The 23901-nt window shown below is 32.2% G+C and overlaps 5 protein-coding genes across 5 annotated transcripts; 2 read left to right on the plus strand and 3 right to left on the minus strand.

Moving 5' to 3' along the window:
* Nucleotides 1-81: 81 nt before the first annotated feature.
* LOC139097376 (zinc finger protein 91-like) lies at nucleotides 82-6283 on the minus strand. Its single transcript, XM_070649189.1, has 11 exons — nucleotides 6072-6283; nucleotides 5758-5997; nucleotides 5628-5700; nucleotides 5390-5563; nucleotides 3475-5323; nucleotides 2698-2839; nucleotides 2388-2630; nucleotides 2265-2337; nucleotides 709-2206; nucleotides 445-650; nucleotides 82-383 (listed from the first exon to the last, which is right to left on the minus strand). Exons 1-11 carry the CDS (start codon nucleotides 6199-6201, stop codon nucleotides 140-142), a joined length of 4872 nt encoding a protein of 1623 aa, XP_070505290.1. The 5' UTR covers nucleotides 6202-6283; the 3' UTR covers nucleotides 82-139.
* A 219-nt stretch (nucleotides 6284-6502) lies between these two features.
* Nucleotides 6503-9295, minus strand: LOC139097395 (oocyte zinc finger protein XlCOF6-like). The gene is made up of 3 exons (XM_070649216.1): nucleotides 7808-9295; nucleotides 6997-7743; nucleotides 6503-6936 (listed from the first exon to the last, which is right to left on the minus strand). The coding sequence occupies exons 1-3, from the start codon at nucleotides 9157-9159 to the stop codon at nucleotides 6690-6692; spliced, it is 2346 nt and encodes a 781-aa protein (XP_070505317.1). The 5' UTR covers nucleotides 9160-9295; the 3' UTR covers nucleotides 6503-6689.
* An 850-nt stretch (nucleotides 9296-10145) lies between these two features.
* LOC139097378 (uncharacterized) lies at nucleotides 10146-17225 on the minus strand. The gene is made up of 8 exons (XM_070649190.1): nucleotides 17044-17225; nucleotides 15436-16833; nucleotides 13454-13598; nucleotides 13101-13395; nucleotides 11424-13040; nucleotides 10812-11355; nucleotides 10547-10752; nucleotides 10146-10483 (listed from the first exon to the last, which is right to left on the minus strand). The coding sequence occupies exons 2-8, from the start codon at nucleotides 16807-16809 to the stop codon at nucleotides 10234-10236; spliced, it is 4431 nt and encodes a 1476-aa protein (XP_070505291.1). The 5' UTR covers nucleotides 16810-16833; nucleotides 17044-17225; the 3' UTR covers nucleotides 10146-10233.
* LOC139097398 (GILT-like protein 1) lies at nucleotides 13991-15409 on the plus strand. The gene is made up of 4 exons (XM_070649220.1): nucleotides 13991-14318; nucleotides 14378-14564; nucleotides 14629-14655; nucleotides 14783-15409. The coding sequence occupies exons 1-4, from the start codon at nucleotides 14202-14204 to the stop codon at nucleotides 15160-15162; spliced, it is 711 nt and encodes a 236-aa protein (XP_070505321.1). The 5' UTR covers nucleotides 13991-14201; the 3' UTR covers nucleotides 15163-15409.
* A 651-nt stretch (nucleotides 17226-17876) lies between the features above and the next one.
* LOC139097401 (solute carrier family 2, facilitated glucose transporter member 8-like) lies at nucleotides 17877-23159 on the plus strand. Its single transcript, XM_070649223.1, has 5 exons — nucleotides 17877-18036; nucleotides 18293-18346; nucleotides 20521-20629; nucleotides 20863-21738; nucleotides 21877-23159. The coding sequence occupies exons 1-5, from the start codon at nucleotides 18023-18025 to the stop codon at nucleotides 22501-22503; spliced, it is 1680 nt and encodes a 559-aa protein (XP_070505324.1). The 5' UTR covers nucleotides 17877-18022; the 3' UTR covers nucleotides 22504-23159.
* The last annotated feature ends 742 nt before the right edge of the window (nucleotides 23160-23901 follow it).

The raw sequence follows: 23901 nt of genomic DNA on the forward strand, positions 1-23901 counted from the left end.
GTTAGATGGAAATAAGCACTTTTAATTCATGAATTTGAAATTGAAAATTTTATTATTTTTTGTTTTGAAATTTTTCATGTATAGAACAACAAAAAGTCCTTGTAGCAAAAATAGGTGGTTATCCAAAAAGGATCTTCTCTTAATTATGTTTGTGTAAATTATGCTTATTTAAATTATGTTCATATTTGAAAGACATATTGCATATGAAACAAAAATGACTACGTATTTCAGGATGAAATTGATTTTCATGAGTTGCCAGCTGTCCATTGGTCACAAACACTTGTTGACATTCTCGACATTTGAATCCTCTCGTTTCAGGGTGAGTTTGTTTGTGGTATTTTAATAAAGTTTTAGATGTAAATCTACGACTGCAAATTTCACATCTGAAAATAGAAATGGTAACTTTAATTATTTTATGTATGGTTCAGTATTGATGCTTATTACTTAAAAGGTTTCTCATTAGTATGGCTGCGAATGTGCTGTACAAGCTCAGAATTTCTAGCAAATTTCTTTTCGCAGTAAGTACACGTGAATCTTCCTTCTTCATGATAAATCCGATGAGTATAAAGTGACGAAATAAACTTGAATCCTTTACCGCAATAATCACAATAGTAAAGTCTAAAGCTTTTAGTATGCTTCCTTAAATGAATCTAAAATTGACAAGAAAATGTTATTTGGATGTAAAAGAATCTGAAAGGGATCATATACCTTCATCTGAATTTTTGTCAGTAATCGGTCACCACAGTGATCGCAAACATAGTTCCTAAATTTTATGTCAACTTCTTTATGTATATCTTTATGAAATTTGAGGGATTCTTCATCAGAATAGAACTTGTCGCAAATCATACAAATGAAAAGTCCAACATGTGAGTCTATGTGAGTCTTGAAATCATCGTAAAGCTCAAATTCTGCTTTACAATATCCACAAATTCTCTTTAGCTTCTTTCCATTAATATGAACTTGAATTGAATGGACCAAATTCTGATGTCTTGATTTAAATGGTTCACAACATATCTTGCATGGATATTTAACTATTTTTTGTCCTTTCACTTTCTCGTGAACTCCCTTCTTGTGCGTATAAAGGCCACTGTATGATGAAAATTTTTTACCACATAAATCACATCTATGTTTCTTCAGTTCATTTGGATTCTCCGTATGTACAATTTCGATGTGCTTAGTTAGGGCATATTTAACTCCAAACTTTTTCTTGCAGAACTGACATTCATGCAATAGTCTTTTCTGATGAACGACTTTAATGTGAGTATACAGTGTGTTTTTAGATGTAAATGTCTTGTTGCACATTTCACATTCATACCTAATCTTCTTATGAATTGATTCCATGTGCTTTCGGGCTGTGAATTTATAGGAAAATTGGCTACCACAAATATCACAGATAAACTTATTTCCATGCTCTTTACGCGAGTAATTTTTATAGACATTCTTGGCTTTAACTTCTTTTTTGGACTTTTTAGAGCGACTAGCTTTTTTGTGGTCTTCATTTATAGTTGGACCATCACTTTGATTATTTACATCATGTAGTACAAATTCATCATCTTCATAACTATTTAGTTCTTCTTTGAAATCCACTTCATCCGGAGAGGAAGAATTTAAAAGGTCGACATCATACTTGATAAAATCTATATCATTATCCTGCATTTCCTCCTTAATTTGTACTTCCGTAGTTATATACTGATTGAAAGCTTGTTCTTGATTGATTACTGGGCTAGATTTATCTTCTAACTCATTTAAATCAATTTCTTCTTCCTTTTTGATCTGTGAATCTCGTAAAAATTGTTTCTTGTGAACTTTCATATGCCGTTCTATTTGAATTTTTTCAGCAAATCCTTTATCACAATAATCACAGAAATATGACCGTACTGTTGAATGCCTAATTTTGATATGACTTTCAAGATCCCGCAATCTTTCAAAAACTTTGAAGCAACTTTCACAGGAATGCTTCAGATTGCTATGTTTTTCTCCATTATGCTGTTTTATGTCTTCAAAATGATCCTTGCATCTTGCACAGTACGTGAATAAGTGTAGACGTTCGTGCTTTTTTAATTGAGCTTTTTCCCCAAAAGCTTTCCCACATTCCTCACAGTTAAAGTTTTTTTCTTTTTTATGTACCGTCAGTACATGTCTATCTAAGCCTGATTTCTTCCCAAACTTTTTGTCACAGAATTCACAATCATAGTTCCGTTGATTCCTGAAAGACCGGAATATTTTAGTTTGATTGATAGTTAAATAAAGCTCAATATGCATACATGTGGACGATTTGGTTGTGCTTTGAGAGACTTACAAAACTCTTTTCACATATTGGACACTCTTTTGGTTCCACTAAAAGGAAAACATGTAATTTGATGCATTAATACAACTCAATAATTTACCTTTTCGTGGCACAGGAGGTTTTTTTACTACCGTTTTATGAGTTTTCATATGTACATTGAATTTACTCCTAGCTTCAAAGAACATCTTGCATTCTTTACATTCAAAAGGATCTTTTCCTTTATCATGAGCTCTTTGATGTTGTGCTAAATCTGCAGCTGTGTTGTAAGCTTTTGGACATTCGTTACATAGAAATGATCTTGCATTAATGTGATGAGCCATATGATACTGTAGATTGTAAGCACCTAAAATAGAGATACATACACACATAAGACATTCAGGAATTAAAATATTATTAAATTAATAGCTTACTTGTAAAGGTTTTATCACACAAATTGCATCTGTTATCCTTATTCTCCTTATGTCCATACTTTTTATGCCTCTCATATTTGTTACTATCTACTAATATTCCACAAACTTCGCAAATCACTTGTTCATTCATGATCCTAGCTAATTAATTGATTTTATGTTAAAACACTTAATGGAAGTTTTCATAACTTTTATTCAAATATTTTTAATTTAGACTTATGTTTATTATTGTTTTCTAGAGTTTGTTTTTCATGTATGGAACAACAATAAGTAAGCCCTTGAAGCAAACTTGTATATCCATTATTTCAAAAATCAACTTCCAGAAAATCATCCTTGAGCAATGAAATTTATTTAAATAATTTAATTTCTACATTAAACTTAGTACATTTATACTATATCTATAATACTCATTTTCCTGATTCCCTTAAAGATGTTTATGTGTATTATGTCTCCTTGAATTATTTTCATATCTAAAGGACATACGCACATGTAAGCAACGAAAAGGATCAATTCACTAAATCTTCATCCATATTCAATTGTAAATGCAATATTGCATTCTTTACATTGAAACATGACTCTTGTTTCCGGATGAGATTGTAGATGAGGTATTTCCTTAATGTGTTCGAATGTGGACAACAAGGTCTAGGTTCATAGCAAATTTCCTATCACATTTTGTGCATGTAAAGAGACGATCCAATTTTGAATCCTTTCCCACAAATATCTCAATAAAATATTTGGTAAGTTTAAGCATCTTTAAAGCGTCGTACTTTAATTGGTTCATTTTGTTGACTTTCGATGAATCCTTCTCACATGCAATAGAATTAACTCTTTTGTTTTGTATGTTTTATCACATGCGTTGCAGACAAACGACTTATGTTTCTCTTGCACATGTTCAGAAATAAAATGCTCCCTAAATGTCTCTTTTGTCGGATGTATGGATTCACAAACATTACATTTGAACTCTTGATCATCATCATCCTCAAATGTTTGTGTGTCTTCATATTTCCCAGCAAATTTCTTATAACATTGTGTGCATGCGAAATCTCCTTTTCCGTGAAATTTACGATGTATGTGCAGAAACGATGCAGTTTTGAATCCTTTCTCGCAAATATCACAATAATGTAGTTCACAACCTTTCAAATGTTTAAGCATGTGGATCTGAAGCTGAACTTTTGAAAATGTGCTATATCCACAATGATCACAAACAAGTTTGCTAAGATTACAATCGATTTTTTTGTGAGTACTTTGATGAGATAATAATGATCCAGCTTCAAAGCTGAATTTCTTACCACAAAATGTACAAGGAATTCGTTTTTCGCCATGTACTGCCTGAACATGGCGATTTAAAGTCACTTCAGAACTAAAGATTTTACGACAGTAAGTACACACAGAAATAAGTTTCATTGGTTGATTTTTCAACTTTCGGTGATTCCGCCTCACATGCAGGAAGATTAACTCTTTTGTTTTGAATGTTCTATTGCATGCATTGCAGACAAACAACTCATTTTTCTCTTCCACATGTTTAGACATAAAGTGTTGTCTAAATGTCTCCTTTGTCGAGTGCAGTGATTCACAAACATTACACTTGAATTCTTGGACATCTTCATCCTCAAATGTTTTCGTGTTTTCAATTTTCTCAGGTTCTTCTTCCTTACTAGTATCGGCGATTTCACTATCGTAAGTATCTGCATCCTCAGGTTCACATTTAATTATCGTTTCTGGTTCAAATAAAGATTCATCATATAAATCATTTGGTTCCGTTTTAATACTAAACGAACTCACAATGACTTTCTCAATACCATTAGGTTTAATATCAGACTCAATGCAATCACTTATATGACTGTAATCATTTCCTTGATCAAAATAATTGTAATCATCATCTGACTGTTCTTCTTTCACATGTTCAGCATGAACCATTTCCACATGTAATTCACGAACTTTATGTTCAGGCTCATAATGTTTCTTAATGTTATCATCATAAATCTTGCATATATCCCTAAAATTTTCATTCTTTTTCTGATGTCTGTTGAGATGAAATTTAAGAAATGTTAGTGCTGCAAATTTTTTTCCACATAAATGGCATGCAAACTTCTTATCTATTGAGTTTTTCAATGACTTTTCGGAACTTGATGTTGGTTTCTCATTAAATATTTCATTTTGTTGTGGAATGTCAGCTTTTGTAATTCCTTTGGCATTGCGATGAGACTGAAGATGCCGCCTGATTTGATATTTCTCAGCAAACTTACTACCACATAAATCACATTGCCATTTCCTGTATTTTGTATGGTTTGATGTATGCTTTGAGGACATATGTTTATTATAATTTTGTTGATTTCCAAATCGCCGAAAGCAATGTTTGCATTCAAATGGTAAATCCGCATGAACAGTTTCGTAATGATTTTTGATATTATCCACATAAGTTTTACAAGCAGTACAATAATACGATGTTCGAACTGAACTATGTACTTTTTGATGTCTTGTAAGCACTGACTTTTCCCCAAAGGCTTTTCCACATTCCTCACATTTAAAGTTCTTTACATTCTTATGTACTGTCAATACATGTCTGTCCAAGCCTGCCTTCTTGCCAAACTTCTTATCGCATAATTCACAATTGTAGAGCTTTTCATTCCTAAAAATTGGAAATAATTTTTTTAAACATATTATGGAATTAAGAAAGTACTATTTTAATGCCTACAGATGAACAAGTTGGATGTGCTTTGTCATCTGGCCTTTTTCTCCAAAAGCTTTTCCACATTCCTCACAGTTAAAGTTCTTTTCTTTTTTATGTACCGTCAGGACATGTCTATCTAAGCCTGATTTCTTCCCAAACTTTTTGTCACAGAAGTCGCAATTGAAATTCCGTTGATTCCTGAAAGAAAGTATTCCTTTACTTTGTAGTTTACTCATAGTTACTTTATGCTCAATAAGCGTACATGTGAACGAATCGGTTGTGCTTTGACAGATTCATGACAGTCTTTTCACATATTGGACACTCTCTTGGTTCCGCTATAAAAAAAAAAAATAATGCAATGAGTGTATCGTTAATACAACTCAATAATTTACCTTTTCGTGGCACATACGGTTTTTTTACAGCCTTTTTGTGAATTTTCATATGTCTATTGACTTGACTTCTGGATTCAAAGATCATCCCACATATTGTACATTCAAAAGCTCTTCCTTTATCATGAACTCTTTGATGTTGTGCTAAATCTGCAGCTGTGTTGAAAGCATTTGGACATTCATTACATATAAATGATCTAGCATTAATGTGATGAGCCATATGATACTGCAAATTGTAAGAGCCTAAAATAGAAATACATACAGATATAGTAATAAGATAGTCAGAAAAGGAATATTATTAAGAGTTAATAGCTAACTTGTAAAGGTTTTATCACAAAAACTGCATCTGTTATCCTTAATCTCTTTATGTCCATACTTTTTATGCCTCTCATATTGGTTCCTATCTACTAATATCCCACAAAGCTCGCAAAATACTTGTCCATTCATGATCTTAGTTATTAATCTAAACTTAAGTTTATTATTGTTTTCTAAAATCTTTTCTGTGGAAAAAGTTTGTTTTTAGCGCAATTTTGTAAAAATTATTCTTTTCAGCTCACTTTGATCGGCTGGCTGACTAACTGAGGAGTGAGAACTAGTTGAAGCATCAACTTCGTCCTTTCGAGTTACAGACTTTTCACTTTATTTGATAGCTTAATTTTACGAAAAACAGTGTACTGATTGCATTGATAGGTATTTACTAATTAATACCAATCGCTGGAACAAAAAAGCGCTCGAGTCCCTCGATAACATGAGGACTTTCAACATTTTTTCATGTATGGAACAACAATAAGCAAGTCCTTGAAGCAAACATTTATATCCAGTATTTCAAATATCAACTTCCAGAAAATCATCCTTGGTCAATGTAATTTATTTAATTTCTACATTAAACTTAATACATTTATACCGTGTCTATAATACTCGTTTTCCTCATTTCCTTAAAGATGTTTATGTGTATTATGTTTCCTTAAATTATGTTCATATCTAAAGGACATACAACACATGTCGCAACGATAAGGACGCAATTCAGGATGTACTAAATCTTCATGCATGTTCAATTGCTTTTTGTCCGTAAATGCATTATTGCATCCTTTACATTGAAACATGACTCTTGTTTCTGGATGAGATTGTAGATGATTCTGTAGTAAAATCTTTATTGAAAATCCACGACCGCAAACTTGACATCTATTCAAAAATATTATATGATTTATACTTTAATTAAGTAATTTTAAGGTATTGTCTTACCTAAAAGGTTTTTCATTAGTGTGTGTTCGAATGTGGACAACAAGTTCATGATTCCTAACAAATTTCCTATCACATTGTGTGCATGCAAATTCTCCTTCTCCGTGAAATTTACGATGTGTGTACAGAGACGATGCAAACTTAAATCCTTTCCCACAAATATCACAATAATGTATTGCACAATCTTTCAAATGTTTAATCATGTGCATCTGAAGTTGAATTTTTAAGAATGTACGGTGTCCACAATGATCACATTCAAATTTCCTTAAATTAATATCAACTGTTCTGTGAGTGCTTTGATGAGATGCTAATGTTTCAGCATCAAAGAAGAATTCTCCGCAAGTAATGCAAATGAATAATTCAGCATGTGATTCAATGTGAGCTTTAAAATCTTCATATAGTTCAAATTCCGTGTTACAATATCCACAAGTTCTCTTCAATTTCTTTCCATTCAAATGCACTTGGGCCATATGCTTTCGTTTTAAATATAAATCTTTAAGTACTTCCTTACAAATTTCACATTCCCGAATGATATCAGGATCTTTATCACCGTGAACCATTCTTTTATGACGAGCTAATACACTTTGTGACTTACAGGATACTCCACAATAGCACATGAACTCTGGAAAGGTGTTTTCTCGATTTAGATTGTGATTATGCTCTAGATGAAGCTTCAGTTCATATTTAGTTACGAATTGTTGTGGACATTTACTGCATTTATGTTTACGTTTTTTGTCATGATTTCTGTCCCTGAAAAATGAAAAAGATTGATTATTTCAAAGTCTTATCTAGGCAACCTTAAGCTACTACTCACCTGTGCTTATTCATTTCGGTTAAAAAGCTGAATTTTTTACCACAAACTGGACAAGGAATTCGTTTCTCACAATGCATCGCTTGAACATGACGATTTAAAGTCACTTGCGATCTGAAGATTTTTCCACAGTAACTACACATTATTGAAGGTTGTTCTTCAGGATCAGGACGGACTTTAATAGGTTCATTTTTCAACTTTCGGTGAATCCTTCGTGCGTGCAGGAAGATTAACTCTTTTGTTTTGTATGTTTTATCGCATGCGATACAGGTAAACAGCTCATCTTTCTCTTCTGCATGATCAGACATAAAGTGCTCCCTAAATGTCTCTTTGGTCGCGTGTAGTGATTCACAAACATTACACTTAAATTCTAGGTCATCTTTATCCTTAAATGTTTGTGTGTCTTCAATTTGGTCAGGTTCAATTGTTATTTCTTCTACCTTGACATTGTCAGCAATTTCAGTATCGTAAGTATCTGCATCCTCAGGTTCCGATATTTGCTCGTTTTTAATTGTCATTTCTGTTTCATAAAAAGATTCGTCATATAGGACTTTTGGTTCCTTTTTAATATCAATCGGAATTGAGTCCACATTGACCTGCTCAATATCCTTAGGTTTGATATCAATCTCAGAATGATCACTTCTATTTTCGTAATCATTTCCTTGATCAACATAATTGTAATCATCATCTGACGGTTCTTCTTTTACCATGTCAATATCAGGATCGGCATGAACCATGTCAATATGCAGTTTAATGGTCGTGAGATTAAAAAAGATTTTCCCACAAATATCACAAGTATGTTCAATATGATTAGCAGAATGATGATTTCTAAGTTGAGTGCCTCTTGCGAACTTTTTGAAGCATATTTTGCATGAATATTCAAGATCTTTATGTTCAGTTTCATAATGTTCCTTAATATTATCATCATAAACCTTGCATATATTACAATAATTTTCCTTCCTTTTCTGATGTCTGTCAAGATGAGTTTTAAGAAGTGTTCTTGCTGCAAACTTTTTTCCACATAAATTGCATGCAAACTTCTTGTCTATGGACTTTTTTGATGATTTTTGGGATCTTGATCTTGATTTCTCATTAAATATTTCATTATATTGTGGAATGTCTGCTACTGTGATTCCTTTGGCATTGAGATGAGACTGAAAATGCCGCCTGAGTTGATATTTTTCAGCAAATTTACCACCACATAAATCACATAGCCATTTTCTAAATTTTGTATGTTTTGAGGACACATGTACGGTATAATCTCTTTGCTTTGAAAATCGTCGGAAAGCAGTGCTCGCATTCAAATGGTAAATCCGTATGGACAGTTTTGTAATGATTCTTGATGTTATCCACATACTTTTTACAAACAGTACAATAAAACGATGTTCGAACTGAACTGTGTGTACTTTGATGCCTTGTGAGCAGGAATCTTTCTCCAAACCCCTTTCCGCATTCCTCACATTTAAACTTTTTCACATTCTCGTGCACTGTCAGTACATGCCTATCTAAGCCTGCCTTTTTGCCAAACTTCTTATCACATAATTCACAATTGTAGTTCCTTTGATTCCTAAAATAAATTTGTGTGTTAGCATATTATGGAATTAAATAATTCTCTTCTTAATGCTTACATGTGAACGAGTTGGATGTGCATTGTCAAACGCAAAACACTCTTTGAACAAATCGGACAGGTTTGTGACTCCACTAAAAACATGAAATAAGATGTATATAAGAATGCTCGTACTGGATCTTAATGCTTAATGCTTTACATTTTTTAGCCTTTCGTGGTATTTTTACCGTATTGCTATGAATTTTCTTATGTTGTGCTAAATCTGAGGCTGTATTATAAGCTTTCGGACATTCGTTGCATACAAAAGATCTGGCATTTATGTGATGAGCTATATGATACTTTAAATTGTAGGTACCTAAAATTGGAATAAGTATTAATAATAGGAACTAAATTTTTAAGTAATCCATAACTTACTTGTAAAGGTTTTCTCGCATAAATAGCACTTGTTATCCTTATTCTCCAAATTATGTCCATGTTTTTTATGTCTCTCATAATTACTTATGTCCACCAAAAGTCCACAAACTTCACAAATGACTTGTCCATTCATGTTTCTAATTTTTTACTTGGCCGTATATCTGCTTGGTTCCTTTAGATTCCTATATTTTCAATTTTAAATATTAATTCCTGCACTAATCTGTTTTGTTTATTATTATTATTCCATGTATGGAACAGCAGTAAACCCTTGTAGCAAACTAAGCTTCTTAAAAATATCAAGGACCTGTTCTTGATCAAAGGAATTTATTCAATAATTTCAATCATTACATTATACTTAATACATCTATATTGTGGCTCTAATACTCGAAAAAAATAATTTATCTAATAAATTCCGGAAATAAAAGTACTTTAAATTCAACTTGTTGCTTTACAAATGTTTATGTGCATTATGCTTCCTTAAATTATGGTCATGTTTGAAGGACATGTCACAAATGAAGCAACGATAAGGACGTAATTCAGGATGTGCTTGATCTTCATGGATTGTTAATTGCTTCTTATCCGCAAAAACTTGATCTTCACACTTTTTACATTTAAACATGACTCTTGTTTCTGGATGTGTTTGCTGATGATATTGAAGTAATTGCTTAAGTGAGAATCCACGATCGCAAATCTGACACCTAATTAAAGAATATATTATAATTATAAAATTTCAATAGCTTAACTAGATTAAAATAGCTTACTTGAAAGGCTTTTCATTTGTATGAGTTCGGATGTGATTAACAAGATCTGAATTTCTTGCAAACTTCTTCCCACAATAAGTACAAACGAATTCTCCTTCTCCGTGATATTTACGATGTGTGTAAAGTGATGATGCAAATTTAAATCCTTTCCCACAAATATCACAATAATGAACTTCAAAGCTTTTAACATGCTTCAGCATGTGCATCTAAAATAGAATTAAGTCTCATAATTTTAATGAACAATCATCATAAAAAGATCACTTACCGAAAGTTGAAGCTTTGTAAATAGACGATGTCCACAATGATCACAAATGTACTTCCTTAGATTACAATCAATTTTCTTATGAGTATATTGATGAGATTTTAAGGTTTCAGCATCAAAGAAGAATTCTCCGCAAGTAATGCAAATGAATAATCCAACATGTGATTCAATGTGTGCCTTAAATTCTTCATAAAGATCAAATTCTGTCTTGCAATATCCACAAGTTCTCTTCAACTTCTTTCCATTTAAATGAACTTGTGCCATATGCTTTCGTTTCCAGTATAAATCTTTAAGTACTTCTTTACAAATTCCACATTCTCGAATAATTTCAGGATCTTCATCACCGTGAACTCTTCTTCTATGACGAGATAAAACGTAACTGGATGGAAAGCATACTCCACAATAAAAGCACATATGTTCTGGTGAGGTATTTTTTCGGTTGACATTGTGATGATGTTCCTTATGTAGTCGCAGTTCATGTTTTGTAGCGCATTGTTGTGGACATTTACTGCATTTATGTTTGCGTCCTGTTTTGTGTTCTCGGTCCCTAAATGTACAAAAGAAAAAGTAGTTATATAGGATTAAGGATATTCATGCTTGATGTGCTTGACTTACCTATGCCGATACATCGCTGATTTATAACTAAATCGTTTATCACAGATTGTACATGGAAATCTGTCGCCGCTATGAATTGCCTGAATATGAAGCTTTAAATTTCTTTCAGTCATTAATATTTTACCACAATAACTACACATCAATGAAGCTTTGTCATTAGATTCATGCTCTGCTTTAACATGCTTATCAAGTTCATATTTAGACGTAAACTTTTCACTGCAATATTCACAGTCTAGTTTTATATGAACATTTTTGAAGTGATTAGTAAGAGACTTTTTGTCTTTAAACGTTTTATCACATTCCATGCAAGAAAACGACGACTTATTGCTCTCTACATGCTCAGACATGAAATGTGTCTTGAACTTATCCTTTGAGGGGAATATTGCATCACAAACGTTACACTTAATTTCTTGGTCAATTTCTTTCTTGACAACTTGTTTAACTTTGACTGCTGATTCAACTGGAATTTCTTCTTTTACATCCTCGGTGAAGTCGTTATCGAAAGCATCAATATCCTCATGATCTGATAAATGTTCACTTTTAATCGACATTGCTGTTGGAGAAAATTCATAGCAAATATTGTCATATTCATCTTCTGGTTCCTTTTTAATGACAATTGACTCCACATTGACATTCTCAATATCATTAGTTTTGGTCTCGTGCTCGAAATAGTCACTTTCATCATCATCAAAATCATTTACTTGTTCAAAAATATTGTAATCATCATCAGACTGCTCTATTTTCTCAGGTTTTAAATGATTTATTATGTGAGACTTAATAGCTGCAAGATTATTAAAAATTCTTCCACATACATCACAAGAATGTTCACCTATATTTGTATGGTTTGTTGAGTTATGATTTTTAAGCTGCGAACTTCTTGCAAACTTTTTAAAACATATTTCACAAGTGTACTCAAGATCATTATGCTCAGCTTCATAATGTTCCTTAATATTATCATCATAAATCTTGCATATATTACAATAATTCTCCTTCTTATTCTGATGCCTGACAAGATGAGTTTTTAGAAGCGTTTTTCCAGCAAACTTTTTTCCACATAAATTACACTCATACCTTTTATATTTGGTCTTATTTGATGGAGTTTTAGAAGGTGATTTACGTTCTTTTCTGTCTCTATCCTCACCAATATAAATAGGCTTGAGTTTTGAAATGTCAGCTTCTGTGATTCCATTGACATTAATGTGAGATCGAAAATGTCGTTTTAATTGATATTTTTCGACAAATCTTTTGCCACATAAATCACAAAGCCATTTCCTTAATTTTGTATGTTTCGATGTCAAATGATTATCATATTCTCTTAATTTTCCAAACCGTCGATAACAGTGCTCGCATGCATATTGCAGATCTGCATGAACAGTTTCATAGTGATTTTTGATCTCACCTACATACTTTTTACAAACAGTGCAGTAAAATGATGTTCGGATGGAATTATGTCTACTTTTGTGTTTTGTTAGCAGTGATTTTTCTCCAAATGCCTTTCCACACAAATCACAAATATAGTTCTTTTGCTGCTCATGTACCATCAAAAAATGTCTTTCCAAACCCGATTTCTTATTGAATCGTTTGTGACAAATGTCGCATTCATGGTTCCGAATATTCCTACAACGAAATAGAACTAATTAGTTTCTATATAATCAGTGATAAATGACTATAAATTACAAATGAACAGTTTCATTGTGCCTTCTAAGATCTTGAACTACTTTTCCACAAATTGGACATTCCTTTGGACCTTTACCGCGTTCAGTTTTATGAATTCTCATGTGTGTGTTATATCTACTTCTAATTTGGAATACTAATCCACAGAATTCACATTCATATGGATCTCTCTGCTTCTCATGAATTCTTTGATGCTGTGCTAAATCGGCTGCTGTATTATATGCTCTCGGACATTCATTGCATATGAAATTTCTCTCATTCAGATGATGTGCAACATGATACTGGAGATTATAGTTACCTAAAATAACAAATTATATTAGAATATGAAAATTTTGAAAATTTCAGCAAAAATTTACTTGTAAATTCTTTTCCGCACAAATCACAGCGAAATTCCTTTTTATCTTTATGTCCATTGCTTAGATGCCGCCTGTACTTATCCTCGTCTACTAATTCACCGCAAACTTCGCAAACAATCTGTTTATTTTCCATTTTTTCATTAGTTTAAAAACTTTATTTCTTCTTTTTACAAATTTTTGATTTGTTTACGTTTTTCCCGCCCTTGTTTCCAACAAAGTAATACCAAATGAATTGCATCATTTCTAATTATTTGACGTCTCACTGTAAATTTTAGCATTATTTTACATTGGGTTATTCACTTTGTTTTGATTATTGGCTGTCTGTTTAAGAATGTATTCATATAAATTGCCAGAATGTCTAAAAACATAAAATTGCTTTAAAGACTCATCAACGTCGAATTAATTTTAATAATTTTTGAATTTTTAAATACCGTTGAAAAGTAAATCCATAAAAACAACTATAATTAACAATTATCCTTCCAAGTAAAAATAAAAAAATGCGTTTCAAAATATTTCATGTGAAATCCAGAACCTAACTTTATTAGTAATACAACTAGTCCAAAAGTAACACTTGTACTGTGTTTATTTTTCACATAATACACAAAGTGCAATGATGAGCGTATAAATAGTATTATTGCATTAGTAAGCACACAACTCGTTACTAATATTGTATCAGATACAATCCATCTGTTAAAATACCTTAAATACTGTATCTTATTAATAGAAAAAATCAAATAAATTTAGTAAAATGAAGCGAGTGAGTGGACAGGCAAGATACAGAATTGTAGTTGGATTACTTGTCATTATTCTTGTGTATTATGCTTATAAGACATTAACTGATTATAATAGCCGTATTATCCATGAAGTAAGTCAGTTAACATTACTTAAAAAGAGTCATTTATCATTAAGTTTTTTCATCAACAGGATCAATTAGAATTTGCAAGAACTAAAGGATCTCCAGTTGTGATTTCAGTGTTTTATGAAGCTCTATGTCCAGATTCCAAGAATTTTATTGTTAAACAATTAAAATCTGCATACTCTAAACTTCCAAATTTAATTGAAATTGAATTTTTCGCTTATGGAAAAGCCACAACGACTGTTCAGCAAGACGGTAAGATATAATCTATTTTACTGATAAGCGATGTATAATTTATTGCGTGTACTTAATTTTTTAGGCTCTCTTTCCTTCCAATGTCAACATGGTAAGCTCAAATAAATTGCATGTAATTTCTTATCTTGCTATACTCTATTACCTGATTTTATTGTCTGTTGTGATAGTTGGAACTGACCTGGAATGAGTTATAAATTAATTAAATCTTTTGATTTCAGGTCCAACTGAATGTGAAGGAAACATTATTCATTGCTGTGCAATTGAATCCATACATGATACGGAGACAAAATTAGATTTTATTGCGTGCATGATCCGTGATAATGGAAATCCACAAAAAGCGTTCCAGCGTTGCTCAAGAGAATATACAGTTGATGCTGAAACGATACAAAAGTGCTATTCTTCATTGCATGGGAAGGAATTATTGAAAATCGCAGGTGAAAATACACAAGCACTAAATCCGCCAGTTTCATTCATTCCCACAGTTTTAATTGACGGACAACAAAGACGTCAAGCAACAATTTTAAGAGACTTGTTTGCAGAAGTTTGTGTTGTATTGTCGGAAAGTGGACTAACACCAAAAGCATGTGAAAGTATATAGCAACAAATTTGGTTACTTATAAAAGACATGACTTAGATTATGTTTAATTAATTTTTTTTTTGTTTATTACATTAATCTATTGTTTGTTTGTTTTATAATGAGAGAAGACATAAAGTCAAGAGCATACTGCAAGTGTATCAAAATAAATCTTTTTTACCTCGATCAAAGACACGCGTAAAGTTAGAAAAATAATAAAAATGTTCACCGTAAATCAATGATTAAATCAAGTGAAATTTAAAGTGCAGAACTGAAGATTTAATTCGTTTCCATTGCAGATTGTGGAATAGCTTCATTGATCTCGTTAAATAGATATTCGTCTTGGAATTCTTTAAGAATGCGACTTGAGCGTTGTTCATCGAGAAACAGTTCATAAACTTTCTTTACGTCAGCAGTCGTCACTTCTGGTGCTTTTCTACGTCTACTGACAAGATTTGACGTCGTGATGAGTTGAATGGCATATCGAAGACTTGTTTGCGTTGCTATTTTTGACAAAATTGTCAATGCATCAGGATTCATTTGACAATCTTCTTCCTCGCAACGAATTTTCAAAATTTCTTTCATTTCGTCTTCGGAATATGGAACTGTTCTGATGATAATCATTCGGTCTAATAAATCAATTGGAATTCCGTGAGGTGATTGATAATTTGTACCACGAATTCTTGTGATTCCTCTGTTTGTTGCCATAATGACGAGTGGTGCCATATCTTGTTCCAATGCACGATTTAAGTATGAAAAGCATTCGATATCAAGCATATGAGCTTCATCAATGAACAAAACTCCTGGATTAATTTCAGCCTTTCCTTCTTCTCGCCATTCTGATACTTTACTATTAATTTGGTCTCGTACTTCTTGTTTAATTTCACCAGTGTCTCCAGAGAATAATGCAAGGAATCCATGAGTACGACTATTAATGACATCAATTTCATGTAATGTTACAGTATGTACGACTTCTTTTCGTTTTTGTAATTCACCTTCTGGACATTGAACAAATCTTGTTTGTGCCCCTGTAGCATCATAATCACGAGATCTTGTAAAACTTCTACCTAATTTACTCACTTTTCCTGATGCCTTATCAATTGTAATAATATCTCCAGCTTGGATTTTCTCTTTCATAAAGCATTCAATGATCTTATTTCCCAAATCATAATTTGTTTCCATTTCTGTTGTCTTTAATGTTACTTTACCAATCTTTTGTCCAGTGCCTGATGCAGGGCGATCGATTTGAATTTCAACAACTTCTCCTTCAATAATTTCAGTTTCTTCTTTTATACGAACGCCAATACTTTTTCGAAGTGATTGTGCCAATGCTTCTGTTTTGCTCATTTCAAGTGAATAAATTTCTGAACCAGACATGCTAGTAAATGGCGTTTCAGTGCCTAAAGCTTGTGCCATAGCGACTGCAATAGCCGTTTTACCAGTACTGGGTTCACCAGCTAATAAGATACATCGTCCAGCAATTTTTCCTTCTCTGACCATTTGTACAACAATTCCAGCAGCTCTTCGTGCCTCTTTCTGACCAACCATTCCTTGCGAAACTGCTCGGGCTTCCAAAACATCATCGAGACCTAATCCACGAATGTGAGAATGTGCACCAATTCTTTCAACTCTTGCTGGATCTCGAACTTCCAATTTTTCTGTATCTCCCATTTTGACTGCCTTGCTACTTGTTTACTACAAATAAACAAAAATTGTTTGATCAATACATGACTTATTGTGAGGTTAAATTTAATGAAATTAAACAAGTTAATACATCTTATCCTTTAGAATACTAAATTATTACTGTCGTAATCGATCAAGTAATCTTAGAAAATCCTAATAATTTGGTTTTTTGTCAGAAACATGTTTCTTTGTTTCCAAAAACCTATATCAATCTTAACTTACCAAATATATTGAAATTCAAAACGATTTAAGCTTTTATCCTTGCTTCCTTCAACTTTACTGGAGTCCGACACAAACTATGATCAACTTCTGTTGCTTTTTAATAATTATATCCACTGGATTAACGAGTTTAAAGGAAAATATTAAATTTTCCAGAAGAAAGCCGCTAAATAAATTTGTTCGAACTTATCTTCAACTAGTAAAAAATGTCTTCGTTAATGCGTTACAGAAGCGCTTTTACAAGTTTAAATATTACTTGATCACTTTTAGTAGAGAAATTTGCTTTAAAAATCAGATTATATGGAAAAATACATAATATGTATAGCTAGTGAAAACAGTAAGAAGTTGTGCAAGCTTGCCTAGATGAATTAGCAGACAGAGTGGACACAACAGAACTTTTCGAAATGATTTTTGAATAAAAGCTAATTTTTTAAATTTTTCCGTTAATTTGTGGTGAGTTTGTCTTTTTTGGGAAATTTCAATGCTAATGTGATGATATTGTCCTTTAATCATTTTGAGCGGTTTCCAAAGACTTAATGTCAGAAATAAGAGTCATTGATAGCAAATTTAGGTAAGTACTTCCATAAAAGATAGCAAAGTTCGCAAAACTGTTTGGGATGTCATTTTAAATTGAAAAGAAAATGCGCCACAAAGCTAAAATTGAATTTTCCGAATGAACGATACTCATGGTGAAAAACAATATTTTTGTGGTGAAATGCTACCAACGGAAGGCATGAAAAAAATAGATAAGGCAGTTACTTTTTTACCGCGACTGAAATAAGTACAATTGACATGTGATTGTGAAATTATTAGGTATAATTTTTTTGTTTTGGGAATATATTTTATTCATACATGCTAATGGACAATTTATTACAAAAAAATGATTTTGTGATTCTTCGGGATTGTGTAAATTATTAAATAAATAAATATCGTGAGAAATAAGCAGGCAAATAATTTTCACAGAAAAGTATATACAATTAATATGGACCCTATAAGGTAATAATTTTTTGGATAGTGGTTTTTGCGTATAAATCCGCAATGAGTCAATCATATATAAATGTTGTGTATGCTGCTATGGAAACACATATATATAAAAAATCATTTTTCAATGTCAATAGTACATCGATCCATAGAATAATAAAAATGCACTTAACTCATTGCAAACAAAATTAAAAAATCTGATCGAAAATTCGTCGTGCATGCGACTAATTGTAATTCATAATTAAAAACTTTCATATTCTCATCATCACAGCATTGGCGCATCACAGCTGCAACTAGAAATTCGCAGTAGTGAAGGAAAGCTTCGGTAGGTTCCCAAAATTTTATCAATTATCACATGTGAAATTTATTTTATCAGCACCTAATTATTACTACTAAACATTTTATTTGAAATACAAATCATTATTCGGAATTATTATGAGATTTTTTGATAAGATAGCTTTCTAATTAGTACATTATTGTAATGAAAATCATTAACTTCCATGATCAACGATACTGAGACTAAATTTCAGAAAATTAATTCCCTGAATTTGTTGTCAATCATCTCATCGAGATAACATAATTTTCATGGTTCCAGTTGTCACCTACTACCTGCACGCAATAATCATTGGTCATCTACTGAATTAAGTTCAATTGAACTATTTGGCTTAGTTTAAAAACTGTTCAAGTTCCGCACGGAAAGATTCTATTTTTGGAAGAATGTCAAGTAAAATTTAGAAATTGTTGGGATTGTGCACAAATTAAGGGAATTCAGGAAGGGTTGAGAGTCTGAAATTTTGTGATCATGAAAAAATAATGTAGGACAGTGGCGAGCCACCTTTGTGCCGGAAATAAAATGAACCGTGTGCAATTTGCGGTTTCGGTCGGGACTTACCACAAGGTGTGCCGTGCTACCAACTACTGACTAAGGATCAGCAGATTTATTTCAAAAGGTTTTAAACATTTATGTATAACATTTATGTATGAAGTGACACACCCGAGTGGACAAAATTACGTCATAACCGATTGATGACAGGTTAATGACTGATTTTAACGTATTTTTTTCCATTCGGAACAGGGTCACTTAATTCAGGAAGCAGAAGATACATGCTATACAGCAACGTTGTAACAAAATAAATGCCGCGGGGGTCTTAAAATCTCATTTCTTGACAAACGTCATTTGTGAACATTCACACATGTGTGTCACAACTCTATACAACTGCACTAATGTGCAGTAATGCAGAACTTACTACAAAACCAATAAAAAATATGAAACCAGTTGTTGTAAATACAAAAAATTGATTCAATTTCTTGCTTGAAGTCATGACTGAATATTTCTCGAGTTGCCAAATATTGGATATAAATATGTATGAGTCATTTCATGCTTGAATAAAAGGGAAATCCAAAAACTGTTCATAGACTTTATTAAAGCTGAAAAAAAATTATCTTGCCAATATTAATTTTACCAATCTTCTGTCCTACTACGATAATTATTTATTCATACACAATTTTGTTGACTGAACAGCTTTGCAGTTTTCTAGCTTCGTGAAACCGTTTCGTGCAATAACTTGCATGTTGTTTGAAGACATTTCTATTCAAATGAGAACTAAAAAAAATTGTTTTCAGGCACGTGAATGATTTTAAATCAGCTGTTAGTCACTGTGAATGTATACTTTTTTACAATAACAATTAAAAACATTGACCTTTACATTGAAATATATTAGTACAAATGAAGAAAAGATCAAATTCTTTTATATAGACTAAATGCTATCAGTTACAGTACATTTCAAACTAGGTATGCAATACGATAATTTAATTGCAGTTAATGTTCGTGAAAACATGCATAGCTAAACAATTTTGTTGTTTCTATTTATGACTTTTTCGTATGTAGTTGTCTGTTGTTGTTTTTTTGGCAACAAAAATACGAAACGTGCATTTAAACTAATTCTAAAATGATGTGTCAGTGGATGTTATATACAAGCTGATATATGTGAAAATAGACAATTTATTAGGTATATTGACAAGTATTTAATGATAATGACTGAAAACATTAGTTAACTGATTTGATTAGATGTTCAGGTACATGACATGCGGTTGATCAATCAGTGATTAAGGAATACATCTGTTGAAATTGTCGATCTTGTTGCCAGCCAAATGTCACGAGTTCGGTTTCATCTTAAATAACGTCCACTAAAAATAAAGTGCCATCTAGTCTCATCTGAATGTTTGAAAGAAAATCTCAAATCCTTACATTTCAGCAAGTCATTAAGTACCTAATTCACAAATATTGTGAAAATTATATTTATAAAAGTGATTAATAAGACAGTACAATAACCAATCAATTTGTACTCGTGCGCTTATTGATACATTTCCATTATTTCGTCACATAGAATGGTCGGTCTGTTTATTCACACTTTATTATTAATTGAATTGATGCATTTAGACTAATAAAATTGATTTTTTCTCTTATTACTTTGTAATTTTTTTCGTTTACAATTAAAGTGGCAATGACACGGGCGAAAAGGCGGAAGATGCGTTTAAGGAAGTCATTACAAGTTGTCGGTCGTTAAGCAGTTTTGAGACAAATACCTTAAAAAGTGCAATTCCTCAGGTAAAGAATAGTAATTTGATAAGATCTTATATACATATTATTGGACCTTCCTTTTCACTTAGTTTATGTGACGTTGAGTAAATATTTTTTGCGTGATGTAATTAATCAAAATTATGACATGACTTGGCGACATTGACACATATTTAAAATACGGACATTGCAAACCATCATTGATAACATCGATACAGCTATAATTATAATTTATTCCATTTAATATTTTTTATTACTTTTAGATTAATGCAGCAATTGCCGCAGCAAGCTTTCATGTTTACGTTGGGATTGCGTTGAGCTATTCTGCAGTACTTGTGCCACAAATTGAAAGTCCAGACAGTGACATTCCACAAGCTTCGAAAAATCTTACTTCATTATGTGCTTCTATTGTAGTTCTTATGGTTCCAATTGGATCTTTGATTGCTGGATATTTGATGGATAAAATAGGACGTGCCAATACGATAAAAGTAGCGATTTTTCCAGCAGTTACCGGATTTGTTATTGTAGCAACAGCTCCTGATGTATACTTTATATTGGCTGGTCGAATCTTTATGGGAATTGCTTGTGCGATAGGAACAAGTCCTGCATATGTCTATATAACTGAAGTTGCAAGACCCGATCTTAGAGGATCTCTCATTTCATCAGCACCAACAATCGCATCACTTGGAATGTGCTTAGCATATATTGGTGGTGCAATATTTGATTGGCGTACAACAGCTTGGCTAGCAATCATCTTTGCTATACTTCCAGTCATATTAGTTCAACTGTTTGTTGTTGAATCTCCCGTTTATCTCGTATCAAAAGGACGTATTGAGGATGCAGCAAAGTCATTAACTTATTTGTACAAAAACTATCCAAAACCTGATCAAAATGAATCTCTTGCTGATATGCATTTACGAGCTTTATTACGCGACAATGAAAAGAAAATTATTGGAAATTCAAAATTGCCGCCAGAAGAAGCACTGAAAGAAAATAAAAAGCCATCATTTTGTCAAACACTTCACGAATTTAAGAAGCCAACGGGTTATAAGCCACTGTTGATTCTCTTCTTCTTATTCTTCATTCAACAGTTTAGCGGAATTTATATCACATTATTCTACTCGGTCACATTCTTACAGGTGATTTATATTCTTGAATTCGCTATTAGTTTTATAGTCTCTATTTAAACTATCTTAATGTGCTTTTTGTGGCAACGCAAATGTGATTACATGCTTCATAACATGCAAATCTCTCTTATTTTTATTATCTCATTTAAGGATGCTGGCGCTGATGAAATAGATCCGTTTATATCGTCAATATTCCTCGGAGTTGTTCGTTTCGTCATGTCACTTTTAAATGCATGGTTATTGCGGAAATTTAAGAGACGATTCCTTATTATGGTGTCATCATTTTTCATGGCTGCTTTTATGTTCATTTCCGGTGCTGTTACAATATGGATTGAAGAAGGTGCAAATGAAATGAGAATTGTTCCAGTTATTTGTCTTCTTGGGTTTGTTTGCACCAGCATGATTGGCTTACTCTCGATTCCATGGACATTAACAGCAGAAATGTTTCCAACATCGATACGTAGTACAGGCCATAGCATAATATTCTCTGTGGCTAATATTCTAATGTTTATTGCCGTTCAATGTTATCGACCATTATTATCAATTCTCGGTGGATCACATGCTGTTCAATGGTTTTTCGCATTATTTGCAATTTTCGGATTCTTCTTTGGCTTATGTATTCTACCTGAAACACATGGCAAGAAGCTATCGGAAATTGAAGCATATTTTGAGAAAAAGAGTCCAGCAAGGAATCGCGTCAATGCAAGTGATATTTATAGCGTGTCAGTCAACAATAAAGAAATTGAACAAATGTTAAAGAGGAAGGACACAGCCTAAGTATTTACACATGACAAATTATTTGAGTATTCCTTTAGCTATTATAGAATTTATTGATGTATAGTAAATAGGATATAAGTTTTAAACGATGAGCTTCGCAATGTGACAAAATGAATTTACGATTTTTCCTGTCCAATTACTTTACACTTCCAAAGAATGCGCGAAATTTTCGTGGATATTCTGTAGAGAATTTTACTCAATGATATCACTTGTTAATGTATAAATATAGACTCCTTGGCAACTCCTTTAATGTAACATGTCTTTAAAGCTTTATCCCTTCATATCCCATTCTTATAAGCACGTATCAAATAACGTGAATGTAAAAAGCACAGAAGTGTACTTATCAAGGAATGGAAAGTAAATACTTAAAAACACAAAGAGCTCTTACACAAAATAGTTAAGATTAATTTAATCATATATCTGAAAGTACAATTTTCTTCTTTAATTATGGATAAAAGCAACAAGAAAAATTATTTTTGAGACAAAGGAATCTACACAATTCGCATTGGGAATATATATATCTTTTGTTTATGGCTACATATGAACAAAATTGTATTTGAAAACGCTTGTAAAGTCCTTAAAAATGTTTTATTAATTTTTATGGTAATGTGACATGATGTGCTGATTATAAATTTATAATGCATAAAAACTTAAAAACTCACAATTGATAAAATTCACTTAATGATTTTTTCATTAAAGACATTTATTAAACATTAATGCTTTGTGTCCTATTCCAATTTTTACTTCCAGAGCTTTCTTCATATTATCAATTGGAATACATTTCAGATTCCAAATGGTATTTCTTTCCCCTGTTCCATTTTCAGACATGATTCTGTTTATTTACAAAATATAGTCTTCTTATTACAGGAATGAAAGCGTATGATTTATATTAAAATAAAGTGAAAACAAAGAATCAAATACGTAAATGTATTTTCGCGTCTATCACTTTCCAGGATAATTTTCTTTGAACATGTTGTGATTGGAATCAACGCTGGAAAAATCATTTGAATTAGGAGCTTTTTATATGTTGATCACGTATGATGCTTATCTAAGGTACTGTATGCTATGCAAGATAAATGAATTTTTACATCCCCATCTCCTCTCTCATCGCTGACATACAAATAGCATGCTCACATTAATGAGCATACTCAAAACGCGCTTTTTTAATACAAATGCATGCTCATAAAAGTGAGTATATTCGGAGTATGCTCTTTGTCTATTAGGGCATCTCATTACAAAACTACGACTCTCTTATTAAAAAAATGTGAATTTAATTATGATCCGAGCAACAAAAATGAAGAAGGCTCCGCAATGGAGGACCCAATGACATTTATTGCTTATTACAAATGCCCACCAGTACATAAGCCCGCTGGACGTTTGCCCATTACTCCATGTTGA

This window comes from Chironomus tepperi, unplaced genomic scaffold (genome assembly GCF_022539635.2).
Source record: "Chironomus tepperi strain 1889 unplaced genomic scaffold, CSIRO-AGI_Ctep_v1 contig_421, whole genome shotgun sequence".
Classification (NCBI taxonomy): domain Eukaryota; kingdom Metazoa; phylum Arthropoda; class Insecta; order Diptera; family Chironomidae; genus Chironomus; species Chironomus tepperi.